At 48.2% G+C, this 17,321-nt stretch overlaps 1 protein-coding gene across 4 annotated transcripts in view; it reads left to right on the plus strand.

Annotated features, from left to right (window-relative positions):
- The first annotated feature begins 307 nt into the window (after nt 1–307).
- LOC144138351 (uncharacterized) overlaps nt 308–17,321 on the plus strand; it is a 31,404-nt gene continuing 14,390 nt past the window's right edge. For 3 of the 4 annotated variants that reach the window (XM_077670591.1, XM_077670589.1, XM_077670590.1), the window contains exons 1-9: nt 308–409; nt 509–649; nt 2,676–2,900; nt 5,952–6,226; nt 7,274–7,434; nt 8,791–8,882; nt 11,262–11,384; nt 13,970–14,119; nt 16,227–16,479. In XM_077670591.1, coding sequence (XP_077526717.1) covers nt 406–409; nt 509–649; nt 2,676–2,900; nt 5,952–6,226; nt 7,274–7,434; nt 8,791–8,882; nt 11,262–11,384; nt 13,970–14,119; nt 16,227–16,479 — 1,424 coding nt within the window. In that variant the 5' untranslated portion in view covers nt 308–405. Of the gene's footprint in view, nt 410–508; nt 650–845; nt 1,005–2,675; nt 2,901–5,951; nt 6,227–7,273; nt 7,435–8,790; nt 8,883–11,261; nt 11,385–13,969; nt 14,120–16,226; nt 16,480–17,321 lie in introns of those variants that run through there. The other variant, XM_077670592.1, reaches the window with a different exon arrangement.

Consider the following 17,321-nt stretch of genomic DNA (forward strand, 5'->3'; position numbering starts at 1 on the left):
CCGGTAGCGGCGGCCGCATGATCGAGAGCACCGTGCAATCGCGCCACCCAAAGCCTGGTAGCACACACGCAATGGCATATCGCGATAGGCACGCAGCACCACGAGGCAAGAAGGTTATCTTGCTCTGTGACGCAGCATCAAATGCCTGGTCATGCATGCCCCAGTGCCCGCGCGGCTGCGACTTGGAAGTTGTCTTTTTCTGTCATTTTGTTTTACAACTGGCAGAATGTTCTGGAAGGCGATAGCGATGTAAAGGAGTGGAAGGGTAGGCGGTAGCTGACCAATAGCTGCGCTCTGTAATGTCGGGATAAACGCATTTTAGAACGAGGGGCACGCCATCTTGCCCGCCTGTTGCCCGGACGCGGAGTAGCTGGAGAGCCGGCGGCGCGCTGTCGGCGTCGATGGATGGGTGAGTTTTTTTTTCCACGCGGTACTGTCTATTGTGGAAGTTTGGTTCACGCTAAGAGTTGTTTTAACTCTATAACTGTTGTCGTTTTTTTTTTTCTAGAGTCATTTTTCTTAGTGCCTGTGCCATTCACCGCTCCCAACCCGGCTCGCTCGGACAAGCGCATCCAGGAGGGCCCTTCCATTGCGAACTTGCCTCACGTCAGACCTGCGCAGGCTGCTTCGCCGACAACTCTTCCAAGCGGTGAGTTCCGTGGCCAAAGGCCCGGGGCGACGTGCGGCGTACCCACGAAACCGGCTTTTGTCTCGTTTTTTCTCGCCTTTCGCGCATTTGGATTAAGTTTCAAACCGGGCGCACATTCGCCTTGGAGCCGAACGTTTCGTGGGCCGTCGCGACACAGGGACTCCGACTGTCACCAAAGCTTTGCGGTGCGCGTTAGTGAGGAGCCCCGCCGACCACGCCCCCCCGCAAACACACCGGGTGGTAGCAGACACTTGCCTTTAAAAACAACCGAACGTCCCCACGCTGGTTACCGTTGATTTCTGTGTGCTCACCCTCGTTCAAAGTGCGAGAGAAAAGTTAAAGGGAGATCCGAACGGTAAGTTTTAAGCTTAAACTGATTTTTTTTTAATCGCGGGGGAAACGAGGCGGCTGTGTATGGGCGCTACGTATTAACTAGACGCACTATGCATTCGCAACGGTTCAAAAAGAAAATCGTTGATCTTTGCAACGTCCACCCTTACTGATATGTGAAAGAAATGTTCTGGAACTCGAGAAACCACATCTCTGGAACAAATTTTTGGCCGGTGGAAGGAGCAGCATAGTCCCTAGAAGCCTCGCCAGCTTTAGCGAGACTTGCAGTAACGATTGCCGAGTGAAGAAAGCAAGGTGCTGGGGACGTTCTGATTTGAGGATCATTGGAAGACGCCACCCTTGTCATCGTCAACCTGTTGACTGCCCTTGCAGGATGAATCCAACATCATCCAAATCCATTTTTGTTTTAAAACTTTCTCATCTTGGCGAGCCCCGAAGTTTACGCCCCATAAGTTAGCACTGCAAGTACGCATTGGTCGCTACTTTTTATTACGTCATAAATCTTCCAGAAAGCACCCCAGAAGTGATAACTTTTAGCATTTAAGCACCCAGGTTAGGAGGCTGGCTCACTGCTGTGCTATTTAACATTGACTTCGATATCTTCGTAGTTACATTTGAGCCTAGGACTGAGCTAACTTATGCAGTTCCTGAAACTTTCATTTGAATTCTTCGATGAGTTCACTGAACATGTCCAAAAATCTCAAAAAGCTCAAGTGTCTCCCATTCGCTTGTATTCCTGGTTCCCCTGCCGTAGCTTACGAACGCCTCCTTAATAACCCTTTGTCATGCATGGTGGCTATTGAGCAACTGATGTAAGAATTGATGTTATATTAGGTCATGATTTGTTGAACCGAGACAGGCGTCCCAAGAAATGAATGAGGGGAAGCCGTACTTTAAATTTTGTGTTATAAGCAAATAAGGCAGCTTTTGTTACCGAACAAACTCCTTGATAACTATAAATGCTGTAGTCTTTGCATTAAATGTTTGTTTCATTTTATGTATGTGTCTCTTGAGATTTGGTGGCTTTGACAATAACCATTTAAATGTTCAAATGACCGTGTTCTGACAGGCGTATCAAGAAAGATCATAATCTTAAATGACGTTTGCATGGATAGTGCAATGATGCATTCAGGTGGACCATGCATAAAGTTTTTATTGTCTAATAATGGTTAGCTGCAGCCTTTAGGAGTGTGACAGCGTTGTTAGGCATTGGGAAGTATGTAAAACACGGGCTGAAAAAACAAAACACATTTATTCCGAAGCAGATGACTACTCACAAAAAATGAAAACCCTTAGTGGGTAACAGAGAATGGCTGTTAGGGGGCTGATGATCTGCATACACAAGTCGGTAAAACCTTGTGGAGAAGTTCACTTTTAAACTGCACTTCTGCATGAAAATGCAGACTCCTCCCGGACTGTGTTGGCTTTAAACATTGCAGTAAATCTTTTTAGTTATTGAATGACCAAACAATGGTTTTTGTCGTTCTTTGGCCATTAGTGCTCTTGCGCTAATAAAGTACCCATACTATTACTACTACTACTACTACTAATTGTATTGGCCAACTTGTCTCGCCTCTGGCAATTGCTAGAGGGTACCATTGCTGAGAGAAATCGCTTTCGTCGCTGCCTCTCAAGTTAAAGCAATACATTCTATCGCACTGACTTCCCCCCGCAGGCATGGCAGACGGCGCAGTGAAGGTCGCCGTCAGGGTGCGGCCCCCCTTTCCCCAGGAACAGAACCAATGTGTGGAAGGCTCCATCGAGGTGCTTCCGGAGCAAGCACAGCTCGTGGTGGCTCAAGAGTACGGATTCACTTTCGACTACACCTTCGACACCACTGCGACGCAAGAGGATGTCTACACCCGCTGCGTTGCCGACCTGATTGGCAAGGTCACAACTGGTGAGTCGCTATACATTTGGAAAAGTGGACAACGTCAGGAGGGAGAAGCATTCAAAATGGTTAACTTTTGTATAAGTGAATAAGCTCTTTCACTTATACAAAGTGAATAAGCTTTGTGGAATCTCTGACAATTGAAACATGTATATACCATGGATTTTTAAACCGAAGTAGGGGCAAACAAAGACCGGCGACTATCAGAGATGACTCGAGAGGGATCCACGTGGTGAAGGTGGTGTCACTATGGCAGGGCAGGTACCTTGTAGCATGGCTAATAGGAGAGAGAGTAACAGCAAACACTGTGGGTTTGGCAGTGCCACCGTGTGGAGTGCCCTGATAAACGCATCACACCCCTTAGTCAGTCCTTGGATCTGTTTCCCCTGGCAGCTGCCCACTTCTGCATGCTGGATACCTCCTGATGTTTCGTGCATGTGGACAAACCTTTAAAAGAGTACTGAAAACAAAAATCTTATGTTCCTTTTTTATAGCTTTTATTGACACTTAATGGCCTGGAGAACTCGACAAAGCTCTTGAAATACTTGAGCGCGCAATAATTAATTACATTGAACGGCCTGAAAATCGTACGTTTTGGTTTTCTGTGCTTCCAGCTTGGAGGGCGCATATGACAGAACCACGGTTTTGTACCGACAGAACCTCACCTGTATGAACCTGTATCACAGAACCTTACCGTTTTGTACCAGTGGAGGCATTGTTTCGATTGCCCCGCCTCCAGAGAATTTAGGCCTACCATTGCGCCGTAAATTTGATGACTGCTTTCAATTAAAGTCCTTATGGCAACTTTTATACCGATTTTGGGCAATAATATATCAGGAGCCAATATATATATGGGAACCAATAGTAAAGCCAATAGGAGCCAATAATATAATATTGGCTCCTTGCCCATGTGTGGAACTTTATTTTTGGCAAGAGTGCCTTTCTGGCAAGCGGTTGTGCCTCTAGCTCAGTCTGCGTGCATCAGTTCATGAACGCACTAGTGCCCAGTCGCCACTTGCCGGGCCATGCGTGAGAAGTGGTGTCACCTCTTTTCCCTACAACTAAGTAATATCACGCCGGTGTCCATTTCCTGCGCACCGCTCCACATGCTGTCCTGCCGGCACGATAAATGAGATCGAATTGATGTTCCACACATCGCAGGCTGCTCATGTTTTAGCTTGGGTATTCTGTTGAGTAAAGGAACCAGAATGTAAGAGTATTATATCGAAAATTGGTGTCAGCACCCCTTTTTCTGGCCACCCGAGACACTGCACTTTCCTGTCTGCGCACCATTCTTTTCCAAATGTACTGAGATCAAAACTGTTAATAACGCACGAACACCTAGCCATCGATACGTGCAGCGCAGCCGGCTGATAGCCACTGGCGTGACCAGCGAGATTAGTGGACAGCGCTGTGGCAGCTAGGCATGGGAAAGATATTGCGGATGCTTCCGCGCTTTGACATAAACAGTTCCGGACCACGACAGCTGCCAGCACCTGTTTTTGAATTTATCTTCTGCAAATAACTAGTGAAGTGTTGATCTCTTCTTTGGCACGGTTCTTTGGCACAAACAGTTATTATCAGCGCCTTGAAGTTTAACCACTCATGCTCAATCATGTGAATTGGTGGGGACATGCGTGTGGCTTGACACTTCGTGTGTCATTTTTTAGAGTAATCGCTTGCAGTATAATTCACGCAGTCGCTCCCTTTATTTTCGCACCCAATAGCACGACCAAGACCCATGCTGCATGGCTTTCATGTGTCTGGCTGTCACAGCGCCATCCACTAATCTTGCTGGTAACGCAGGTGGCTATCAACAGGCATCGCTCCACGTATTGACAGCCTTGCATTCGGGTGTTGTTGACAGTTTGACCGCTGTACCTTTGTGAATGAGCACTGAAGACAAGGGAGACAGCAAAAGAGAAAACCAGGAGTTTGACTCGGCTACTGCAGTGGAGGCATAGAATAGTTGTGGAGAAGGTACAGTGACAGTTGATAGTCACTGGTGTCACGCATTCTAGCATATCATCCATGCAAGTGAAATAGCTGTGGACAGATGTGCGCCGTCCGCTGACGCCATGTAGCTTTCTTCTTCACTGTCGTCACTGTCGCAACCTCTTGCTCACTTGCACAAACAAAAGGCGTGAAGGTTGATCAGCTCGTGCGTGTGCACGCGTGCTGAAGTCACTGGTGCTAGAGAGAATTCATGCGCACTCAAACTTCTGTTAAACTACAAAAAAAAATAAACGACGCAAGCACACAAAAGGGGCTACAAAAATGCTCTCCGCGGAGCTGTACAACCCAACAATACGACTCACTGCCTCCCAGGCATGTCCTGCATGGGCCAAGGACTAATAGTGAACACTTCGGACACTAACCCTTGGCATAGACTTTAAACTACATGCTTACCCTAGACGGGGCTTTGACACTGCATGCTAATCCTAGGTATCGCCTTGACAATACACGCTAACCTTAGGCATTGCCTTCACAGTACTGTTCGACAACGACAAAGCTCGACGACGATACGTCGGCTTCGCTCGGCTACTTGCTTATGTTTTTGGGACTGGCTTGCGGAGTTGAGATGTTCTTGCGGTTCGCGACGATGATCGAGGAGATTCTGGATCCTCCGTGCAACTGGTCGTGCCACTGTGAACCTATTGATCGGACTTCCGCTAAAGAATTTTCACCCCCAGTACCCCCAGCTACTTGCACCTGGTATGAATTCCAAGCAGCTTCCCTCGTTCTGGCCTGCACGTGTCTTTAAGCTCCTGATGAGCCCACTGAAAAGGGAGCCCAGCGGCTACGCTGTCCCCAGTTGGCCCTCCACTCCTCTCGCTTGCAAAAAAAAACGGGCTGACTCTTGTGTGAGACGAGGGAGGAGCAACAGAAAGAAAATGGCCGCCCCCGGCGAGGGAGCTGCAGTGGTGGACGCCTAAACGAATAAATTGAGCGCACTGGCCAGGTGTTCGTGACAGTTTCTTGCACGAAAAGTGCCTGTACTTTCAAGACGCATGTATTAGCCTCAACAGTTGTCATATTGTCTTCCTCCCTCTCCCGCAGGCTACAATTGCAGCGTGCTCATGTACGGCCAGACGGGCTCGGGCAAGACGTACACGATGGGCACCAACTATGGCCAGAGTGAGGTGGCCGCTGCCAACCCGGGCATCATCCCCCAGGCCGTGCGGGACCTGTTTGCTGTCCTGTCCCAGCAGCAGGGCTGCTGGACGGCCAAGGTGTCCTTACTGGAGATCTACAATGAGAACGTCTTCGACCTGCTGGCAAACCCCAAGGAGCGGGAGGCCATCCCCATCCGAGAAGTGGGCAAGGTCATTGTGGTGGGTCTCCTCCTTTTGTCATAAATTGGCTCGTGTTCACCTCCTCAGTCGCCTTCTTCCTTGGTAGCACTCAAGTAATGTCCTTTGCACCAGTACAATTGGAGTGCTGAAGCCCGTTTTGTTGTACAACTAGGGTTAAAAATTGGCAAAGCTTGCACTAAGTTGTGCAAGGCTTGAACTAAAGCTGAGCCAGAGGATTTCTTTCTATGTATGCACTGAAGGACACACCACCACACATTGCATTAGGTTTGAAATTGTTTATTTAGCTGTTCCGTCGTTGCTTTTCACTGTGGTAGTAGTAGCGATAGTCATGTCCATCTGTATCGTTGTCTTCCTCGTGCATGACTGGTGGGCCTGGATCGTTTCATCCGCAGGCTTTCACATTTCACGTGCTAGAACCGGCGAGAACTGGCTTCGTGAACTGGGCGTCTGTAGCTCGCCCTTTCTTGTGCTCCCCCCTTGAGGCATAGACGCCCATGAACTGTTTTCTTGGTATATTTTTGCGCCACGCGCAAGCCTGGACTACGCCACGCACTCCTCACAAGGGGCGTGCTCACGTGTGTGGTAATCAGTTGAAGTAACTATGACTTTGTGTTTTTTGGTACCGTTGCACACATTACAGCCAGAAACGACAGCTCTGCTGTTAGAACACTGGCACGGATACGAGGCCACATCCTTGTAAACAAAAGTAGTTGTAAAAGACCTGCATGCTATCTATAAGGTAGAAGAGCTTGCGGCTGGAAGTTTCAACTATTAACACAGCTTCTTTTTTACGCAGCGGCGGTGTCTACTAGTTGGAAAGCGTGGCATCAACTTTTGAGTGGCTAGTACAGTAAAATACCGCAAGCTTTCAGCTCATTTTTTTGGACCAGATTCACTGTTTATTCTTCAGTCGGTGCATTGCCCACGTAAAAGGACTTTGCATAAAAAACACCCACGTGCTTGTGGAGATGCAGCCCGGTACACTTCTTTGGCGCGGGTGACATGATTGAGTGCTCAAATGCAGCGATTAAAGGCGAGGGTCCCTGGGGTTTCTCGTTGGTGCAGCTGCCGGGGCTGGTCAACCAGCAGGTGGGTGGTCCGGAGGAGGCCCTGCAGTGCCTGGAGCAGGGCAGCCGCAACCGCAGCACGGGGGCCACCCTGCTCAACAGCTGCTCCAGCCGCTCGCACGCCATCTTCAGCATCCACCTGCAGGGACACGTGCAAGGGTGAGGGAGGACGGGCTTTTAGGGGCGGAGCCCCTCAGGGTCTTGGGCTGTTGCCGTCTCCTGTCGTTGTCGTCGTAATCGTTGTCTCATGTAGTCATGGTACTGAAACATTGGGACACTCTTTTACGCTTCACGCTGAAACGCTTCGTAACGCGTACTGAAAAAATGCCGGGACATTCGTTTACACCTCGCGCTAGAGAGCTTCGTGCTTCAAAGACACGAGACTTGTGCAGCAACACTGTATACCTCTACCCCCAATGGTTTCATCTCTGTTGGCAAAAATGCCAAGGCGCCAAGAATACCCCTATAGACTGCATGCTTTGCCCCTCCCCAGGTTTCACGTTAGTGGAGATGGCCCGCGATTTTTTTTTTAATGAAACTGGCCAGGTTAGCCTAGCAAAGACGCGTATCTTACTATGCCTGGTGGATGAAAAAATTGACACTTAAATGAATTACCAGTTAGATGAGGATGTGCTTGCATGTGTGGTTATTTAGAGACACTAACGTAATCCTGTCAATTCAAGAAGTCATCAGAGCTTTGGTCGCATGGAATGAATGTTTCAGACTCGTCTGGGGGCCTAATATGTTACTCGGTTGTAATCTTCCAGTAAGTGACTGGTTCAAGGACACTATAAGGGATGCACTAGTTGCTGAAAACCACACGCATTTACATTTCAGGTAATCTAAACCTCCACGTTTGTCACGGACTGGGGAAGTGCCCTGCTGCAGCTAAAACTGGGAGTACTCTGTGAAGCTACATTGAGCCACATGTTGTGTAGAGCCACTTCATCATGCTTGGCGTGCCCGTGTGACATCAGAGATGACTTGAAAGGGGTCTGTAGAGTGAAGCGACACGCACTGGTGTAACATGATAGCCCACATAGATCGCCGAATGCTGCTGGCAGTTTTTGATGCAAGAACTAAAGCATCTTTCCTGATGAAAAGGTGATGTAATTTTAATAGGTCGTGCACCCTCGGTGCCGCAGTGTCTGCCTTGACATTTCCACTTATACCACTGAAGTTCTATGGGATGGTGTGCCTGTGAGGTGTGCTCAGGAGGTGCTTTGCTGGATTTTTCCTCTTCATTCACTGTCTCCCTTGCTCTTCAAAGCAGCAGCCCTTTTGGTTGAATGGACCTACTCCTTGATACAGTGAGCAGTATTATGAGTTGTATTACAAACCTGGTCTTACAAGGGGAGATAAGGTGTTGTTTGGTGGAATAGCAAGGGAATTGGGATCTTTATACCCAGGAGTGTACTAAAGACCCTCATACGTTATCTTTGCTGGGATTGTCTTTTTTTTTTCTGGGCCGCTTTGATGGAACTCTCTTCTGATGTGCCAACATTTGTATTCCAGGACAATGTTCACGTCAAAGCTACAGCTTGTCGACTTGGCTGGCTCAGAGGCTGTCAAGAGGACCCACAGCACTGGAGACAGGAGGAAAGAAGGTGCAGAAACAAGAGGGGGCATCATTCATGCGCCTTTTTCTTTTTTTTCCCCGGTACCAATGACACAAGAGAAGAGGAGCATATGATAATCCCACCCTTTTTTATTACCGTACTTACCCGATTCTAACCTGCACTTTTTTTCCGAAAAAATAGGCGGAAAAGTCGCATGCGCGTTATAATCGGATACGAAACCGAAACTGCCGAAACAGCGGAAATTTTGTCCCACCCATCGTCATCGCCATCTCAAGATGGCGCCAACTTTCGGACCATCCATGTTTCAGACGCAGGAAACCTAGGCTTTTCTATTGGCGTTCGCACAAATCGTCAAATTGTTCCACTTGCACGCTTGATACAGCAATGGCAGCAGCAGCAATGAAGGTGCACCGCTTCCCCGAGTGGCTTACGAGCGGCTTCCATGCTTTCAAAACGAGCGGTCGGCTGAAGCGTGCCCCTCTGGAGAAGCTTGCGGGATAGGCGTGCGAGGTGTGGACCACGATGCCATCGACCATAGTTGAACGTTAGTTCAGTAGTGTGGCATCGCTAACGCGCTTGGCAGCACCAAGGATGAGATGTTGTAGTCAGCAGAAAGCGACGAGGAGTAAGATGAGAGATTACTTCGGGAAATAAATCGCCCGTTTCTCTCGCATTCGTTTTTCTGGGTCACAAAGTTCTGTGCGCGTTAGAATCGAAGGTGCAAGTTGTTTAGGTTTTTTTGCCAGAAAAATCGGGTGCGCGTTAGAATCGGGTAAGTATGGTAGCTTAACAAATTACCCACCGTGGTGGCTCAGTGGCCAAGGACGCAGGTTCGATTCCCGGCTGCAGCGGCCGCTTTTCTGATCGAGGCAAAAAGCGTAAACATCCTTCATGTGTTCGAGATTTTGGCGCACGTTAAAAATTCCCATGTGGTCAAAATTAATTGGGAGCCCTCCACTATGGCACGCCTCATCGTTTGTGCAGCATCAGCGCGTTAAACCTCATAATCAGTCGAATCTAATGAAGTGAATTAACTGATCAGTCCGCCTTAATGAAATAAGAATACACTCCTCCATTGGCCAGTTTTCATGGTAGGACAGGCTACTTCAATTGATAGTGCCACTAACCTATACTAGCTCATTAGTAGATGGTGCCTACACATAGAAATAATTAGTTGCAGAGGTGAAATTTGTGGGCATACAATTTCGGCTCCACATTAGCTTACACTGCACACTTTGCCCGTTTCTATTGCTGCGCGACATATGTCTGCACGCCTCCGAGAAATCAAAAACCTGCATGCTGTTGCTTTGTTGAGCATCCTCACCTTCATTTGAGAACCCTGAACAAAATGCTGCTTTATCTCTGTAGTGAAAAGCACCTCTTTTACTTTTAGCTTGCACTTTTCTAAGGCCTGCGACTGCAGTAGTGAGCCAGGGTGGCTGCGTTCATTTCAGTGCCTGACGGTGGTGGTGTCTTGATGGTGTGAAGCACACTCTTTAGGTCTCGCATGGTCCCTACACACCTATGACCCCGCTCTGTGTTCGAAACAGGAACGAACAACATTTAACCCTCCCCGCCTTTTTAAGTGCAGAGCACTTTAGGGGCTCGCCTTGTCGTCGTAGCTCGCTCACTGGACCCATGGCGTACTGCGTAGCAGAGTCCCGTCGTAACGGCGTCCCACAGAGGCTTCGAAAGCCAAGCGGTTTAAATAATCATACGCATCCGAAACTCTTGAACCGCTGGCGCCTGTCATACATATCCCCAATGTTTAGCACAAAGAAAACTGCAGGTACATTCGAGGCAAAATATTGTTACGTGGCGGCAGAACAGAGATGAGACGAATGATGCGAAGGGGTGAAGCGGTCTATTTACATTATTCACATAGCCGCCATGAAAGAGATCGCGCAACGTGCGCGCCAAGCACTTCGTCGTCGTCACCATCGTTCTTGAATCAAGGCGCTGTGAGGCATTGCCCACCGGAGTCCTGTAACAATATACGTAATTAACCACGAGCACCCATGTTCATTTAGTTAGGAACGCTTGTTTGGTTGTTTTTCACGATAGCAAGCGAAGAAAAAGTGGCAGTGCAACGCCAGCACATGCTGGAGAAAAAGCAAGTACGAAAAGAACAGAACTCCAGCTGGCACAGTTTCAGGCAGGGTGTGTGCGAGCACTGCAAAGGTGGGGAAATGTGAACTGCATTGGACAAACCTCCGTTCCATTCAGAGGAGTGAGACAGGGTGGCGAAGAGCGTGATGTGTGGCAGCAGTGAGTGGATAACGGCGCTACAGCCATTATGGTGACTCACTGCTCTGGACTTTCGACAGCTTTGACATTGAGCAGAACGGCTTTAATTTCTCTCTCTCTCTCTCTCTCTCTCTCTCTCTCTCTGTGTGTGTGTTTCAGGTGTCAACATCAATCTTGGCCTCTTGGCTTTGGGGAACGTCATCAATGCACTCTGCATGCAGGGAGGAGGAAAGCCCCAGTTCATCTCGTACCGTGATTCTGCCCTCACACGTCTCCTGCGAGGTGAGCACAATCTTGAGGCGCACAATGAATTTGCACAAAAGCAGACAAATTACGCACCATATTTACACGATATTAAGTCGACTCGAATGTAGGTCGAACCCCAAAAGTTACATCTCTCAAAAAAAAAAAAAAATTCGAGCACCGCCTAGAAAATTGTATCACAAAGAGAAGCTCTTCCGTCAACCCACACGGCGGCTCTACCATCAAAGATCGATGCTCCCAGAAGAGCCGTGCGCTCGCAGTATGCGCGGTAGATGTTAAAAAAAAACTTTTGTATAAGCACCCAGAATAACCATGCGCTGTGGGTTGAGCGGGAAGAACACATTCGCTGCGAGATGACAACCATCGAAGCAACTAGCAGCGGCCACTGCCGCGTGATACCAAAACAAATAACATGGCGGCTGATGGAAGCGGCCGCGCGCGATTTACTTTTGAGCAACTAGCTAAGCTAATAGGTTTTGAGAGAGGGAGGGCGGAGAGGGGGAGAGAAAAGGGCCCGAATTTGAGCGACTAACCTCCCACCATCGTGTTCGGAAGTGTACTGAACAATGCGATAATGCCGCGAACCATGTATGGGTTTGTTTATTGTTTGTTTTTACTGCCGGGCCACGCCCGGCTGTGTTATCTGCGTTCCAAACGAAGCGCGTCTTCCATTCTTTACTTTTATGCCGCACGGGCTATCACATTCAGATAAGCAGACTGTTTCGCCCTAACGTCACTAGCCCAGAACAATCTTCTGTGATCTACAATGTTCTGGATGTGAATCGACGGTTCCAGAAACACTTCCGCCGAAAGATAAAAGCCTGCCGAGCAGACGCTGCGGCATTCGATCTCCGACGCTCACTTGAGTACGTCACTTTGCTGACTGCTGCTTCGCCGCGTGTGTATTATTTGAGTTGTTAGGGGAGCACAAGTTCGCTTCAATAAACGTGTTTTCTTTCAAGACAACTGCGTCGTCTCTGGCTTCGTGACAATATGATTTGGGCTACATCAGCGCTGCGCATTGAATCAAGGGATTTGGTAATGCTCATTTTGTTTATTAGAGATGAATAAAATGCTTCTTGACACGTTCTTGCACACGATTCGTGCGCGTCGGTGTTGCGTGGGCGACTTTTTCATGCCCGCGTCGACGATTCCGCGCGCGCGGCAACTTCTAAGTTATACGTTGGTACATGGTCGGTATGACATGTGACGAGCGCGGCAGTGGGAGGAGCCTGACGTCTTGCCCCAATGGGGAGGCGCGCTCTTCATGGCGGCAGTTTGAAAGCACTTGGGACAGCCGGCTGGCGCCCCCGGAGATGTTTAGGCTTACCACAGTGGCGGATATACGATTGGCGCTTTCCCTAGCAGCGCGGATGATGCTTTATAGTGTCGTTTTCAACCACACTATCAGCTCCTTTCCTGCACAAACATCTTCGTTTGTGCCTTCAGTGATATTTTAAAGACTGGTTAGAAGCGGTCGCTGGAGCTACGCGCCCCTCTTCGCGGCTGGTGACGCCGCCATGTTGCCACCGCCGATCGCGTAGCGCACAGCATGCGGGTGGTATTCGCGGAAGCGGCAGCGCGGCGCATTTTCGTGAGCAGAAAACGCCCCATGCGGTTCACACTTTAGACCATAATCATGGGAACGAGGGTGCAAAGCTGTCCCCACCTTGTAGCATTTCCGATTTCTCGTTTCTCTTGCCGTTACTAGCGGTAGACGGTTCGATTTCAATTCTAAGTCATTGGATTGTCAAATTTGAAAAAATAGGGTTGACCTACAATCGTGTAAATACGGCACCTATCATGCACTAATGGAGCTCTTTTGAGTTTACATGGGGGAGTAATCGCCTTACATGCAAAAAAGAATCGGCGAACAATGCCAGACTGCTGCATCATTGCAATCATAAGGCAGATCATTCCTTTGGAACTATAGAAGAGCAAGGTGCTACAAGATTGAGGTCCTAAAGAAGTCATCAACGAGAGATGGGTTCTCTTTTCTCACCAATTATGGTGGGGTGTTGCTTGCCTAAAGAAGTTGGGGGGGGAAGGGTGCGATGGAATGCTTCACATTTAAGATATGCCAAGCATGTAAAAGGAATCGAGGAGCTGTTGTCTGGTGCAGAGTGCTTCGATACATACAATTTAAGAAACTCGCCTTAGCATGAGCACCTTCATAGTAGTAGTGCCCCCTTTTGGCAATGGATAGGGCATCTATGCAGGCACGAATTCTGTCAGTGAAAGAAATAAATGTTCAAAAGCTGAACAAAAAACATCATAAACCTTTGCTTAGCAGTAACAAGAATTAGGTCCTTCCACTACGGTGAATGTGAGTGAAGCACTCAATAGGGTGGGCAAGTGGCGCTTGGTTATCTTTAAGTTTTTCTTTACCTTTCAATGAATGAAATAAATTTGGCAATCTTATTTTTTGGCAATCTTATTTTTTGGCAATCTTAATTTGGCAATCTTTCTTTCACCGTCTTGTTGGGTTTTGGGAAATTGTGTTCCCACAGTGAAATAAAAAAACAATTGACAGCCAGTTTGGAAACTTTGCAATTATTATTGCCCTGTGGCGTGTCTTCCCTTTCCTTGCGTTTCCACCCTAGACTCTCTCAACGGCAGCAGCTTCACAGTGATGATTGCCTGCATCAGCCCGGCCATCGGGAACATTACGGAAACGGTGAACACCCTGCGCTATGCGGACAGGGCTCGGCAGATCAAGACAAAGCCCGTCATCAGCAGAGCCAACAACAAAGGTGCGCTACTTGTCATGCCTACCATTCGGGTGTGGTGACTGCAAGGCTGTGCAGTTGAGGTGGCTAGTTTGACTGAGCTGGGGCAACAATCATTTCTGCGCCTCCTGTATGTGACATAATGGGCACGTTAGAGGATTCCATGTGACGTATCAACTCGAAGCCTTTCACTACAGCATGCCTCACAGACTATTACGGGGCAATTTGGCACATTGATGGCAAACTTTCAATGACTGCCCAGAGGTTGAGATGTTACACTGCTGTGCAGAGGGTTGCTAGTCATGTAGCTGTTAACCGCCCTTTCTCGAGTTATGTCTCAAGATGTAATTGTTTTTAGACCAAGACAACCGCTATTTCTCTTCGATACCTCCAGGTAACGTGCATGCAGAAATTTTGTGGAGAGCTGTCTAATTGCTGATGCTTGGAACCGTCTTCTTCTATAAATTTTATTATTGCGTGGTAACTTTTATACTTGACATTCCTTGCCAGTGTGCTAACAGTTATGCAGCTGTAATTGTGCACAACTGCATCGTGCCTTTAGTTGTAGAACATAATGTACACCTGGCACCGTGCAGAGATTTGCTTGTACAGACGTAGTCATCGTCATAATCGTGGTGCGCTCACTGCTAGTAGAATCGTGATTCTCTTCTTCACAGGGATAGTAGTGGGTTGGTCAGTTTCTCATGGGGAACATGTTCTGTCAGCTGCTCGTTATTAAAAAGCAAGTGGGAGGGGAAGATGTTGCGTATCAATGCACATGTCATCATATATTTCTCCTATTGTGCAGTGAAGCAAACTTTTTAAACCCATGGTGGTGCCACAGGTTTAAAATGATAACTTTGTGTGTAGCTCTGGAAGAGAGCAAAACGACATGCAGTGCTAATAAAGAAATGTGGATATGCTTTAGCTGTTGTAAAGGGTGTTAGCTGTAAGAGACTAGCTGCATGTAGTGAATGAATTGGAGTATTGGTGCCAGGGCGTGGGAACAAAAGTACTTTTTATGTTCTGGTTTTTGTATTGCTCCTAGTAGGATGGTTCAGTTCTGGTTTAACGCCCAATTAAACAAAAAAATAGTAATCTCGAACGGTTTGAACCATTGGACGGGCAAAAAATAATAATAGTTTACGAAATATCAACAAATGACTTCTTTGTTTTTCTCACCAAACTCAAAAACACGAAAATTCCACTGCGATGGGTAGCGATAATGCAGCTCAAATTAGAAATGCGCATTCAGGGATATGCACTGGATGCATTGTGAATTTAGTAATTAGGACAAAAATGAGTTTTTGCAATTGAGAATAATTTGCGCATAATACCTAAAGTGTGCCTTGGTGCAAGGTTATCTCATGAGTGGGACATAAACAGGTGCACTTGGTGACTTAGGCACCTATGGTCTGATGAGACAAAGTTTAGTGCTAAGTATGCCAAAAGCTACTTGTGCCAAAGCACAGATTTTTGTGTAGCACTCACATTTTTCTGCTCAGAACTATGTGTAGGTGTCCCTTGGAAGCCATAACCTGTGTCAATCATTTTCAACAAACAAGCAGTGTTGAGTGGGCCTAGCAAGGTTGTCAACTGAGACTGCTCTACATTCGCAGTTTCCGTCTCTGAAAAGTGCCTCCAGAGCATACAGCTAGGGTAGACAGGCTTAACACTCTTAGGTGGAATACATTGGGGTGGGTTGGCGTACGGCTCAGTAGCAATATGACAACATCAATAACTGTAAGGTCAACCTTTTGGGTTTGCTTTAGAGACTGAAAAAAATATTACATTTTCTTTTCGCTGTTTCCTCCCATCTTTTTTTGTGTGTTTGCATGCGCGTGTCTGCATTCACACGTGCATTTTTTTTTTCAGTGGTGTTGGAACACCCTGATTTGTAGGTTTGTACATACAAAGTTACTGCTAAGCAGGTGCCATCTGGTACCAGAACTGGAGGCACAGCGGGAGAGCATCATGGGCTAGGCACTACGCGAATGTAGTAAACTGAGAGGTGAAAGACCGACAGCCTCGTGATTGTCAGCCTTCTAGCAGCCTTCAGAGGTGTGCTAGTAGAAACATTAGCCTCCAGGGTGTCCCTCCCTTCTTGCATCGGTGTCCTCTCCCTTTGCAGAGAACCTGCCCTCCCGCAGAATGCTGGAGCCGCCACTGCTGCCACCCACACCATCCCAGTGGCAGAGGACGCCGCTGGGCGCCCATGTTCATCGCCGGTTGCTTCCGGGTTCCGCCAGAGGGCAAAACGTTGCTGCTGCCAGGCAGCTGAAGAGCACGCTGCTGGGCTCGCACGCGGAGGAAGATAGCGCCGCTCCAGTCGAGAATGCCTCCTTTATGAGCCTGTCCCCCGTACGGCCAACCCTGCCCCTGACGTGAGTGCAGCTGCAGCTACGTTACTTCGCTGCCACTGTGCTTGACAGCTGAGGAAACCAATTCTCAGATGCCAGGGTCAAGCATGTTGTTTGAACAGGTTACACGGTAAAACCAGCGCACTGTCATTGCATTACCATATTAGCACAATTGTAATGCGCACCCTTTTTTGCTAAAAGTAGCCTTCAAATTTGTGCGTGCATTACAGTCGGGTGCAAAACTGAAATCGGCTTCAAAGCGTCCAGCGCATAGCCATACAGACTAATACTCCTGTCACACGGGCACTTTCAATCACGATTGAGTCGATCCGGATCGAGCTCAATCTGGATTGGGCGCATTCTACATGGCAGTTTCAATCGCGATCGAGCTCGATCCCGCTCGAACTCAATCCTGGTTTCTCGAGCGCGATCGAGGCTTCCAAGCACGATCGAACAAAAGCGGCGATACAGTCAAAACCCGCGATAACGAAATCCCGCTGGTACGAAATTCCCGCGGCAACGAAATATTTTCGGATCCCCGGCAAACGTCCATAGACGCCCGTGTATTTTATATCTCGCGGCAACGAAACGTTTTTGGAAACTGATTCCGCGTTAACGAAATTCGGTGCAAGTTTGGTCGGCATTTTACCTACCCATTGGAGGGTAACTGTATCCGAAAAGTGCTCAGTGCATTTTTTTTGGACTCAAAGTGCGTAAACTTCAGCCACAGCACGTTTGCATGGCCGCCGCCATATTTGTTTACAAAAGACCGCGCAGCCGGCTGCGGTGGAGGCAGCCTCGCAGCGGCACCACCAGGGGGCGACACATGGTGACTCAAGTCACGGCTTTGGCTTGGGCTACGCTAG

The sequence above is a fragment of the Haemaphysalis longicornis genome, unplaced genomic scaffold (assembly GCF_048455015.1).
Source record: "Haemaphysalis longicornis isolate Haplotype H1 unplaced genomic scaffold, Haemaphysalis longicornis Haplotype H1 scaffold_5, whole genome shotgun sequence".
NCBI lineage: Eukaryota > Metazoa > Arthropoda > Arachnida > Ixodida > Ixodidae > Haemaphysalis > Haemaphysalis longicornis.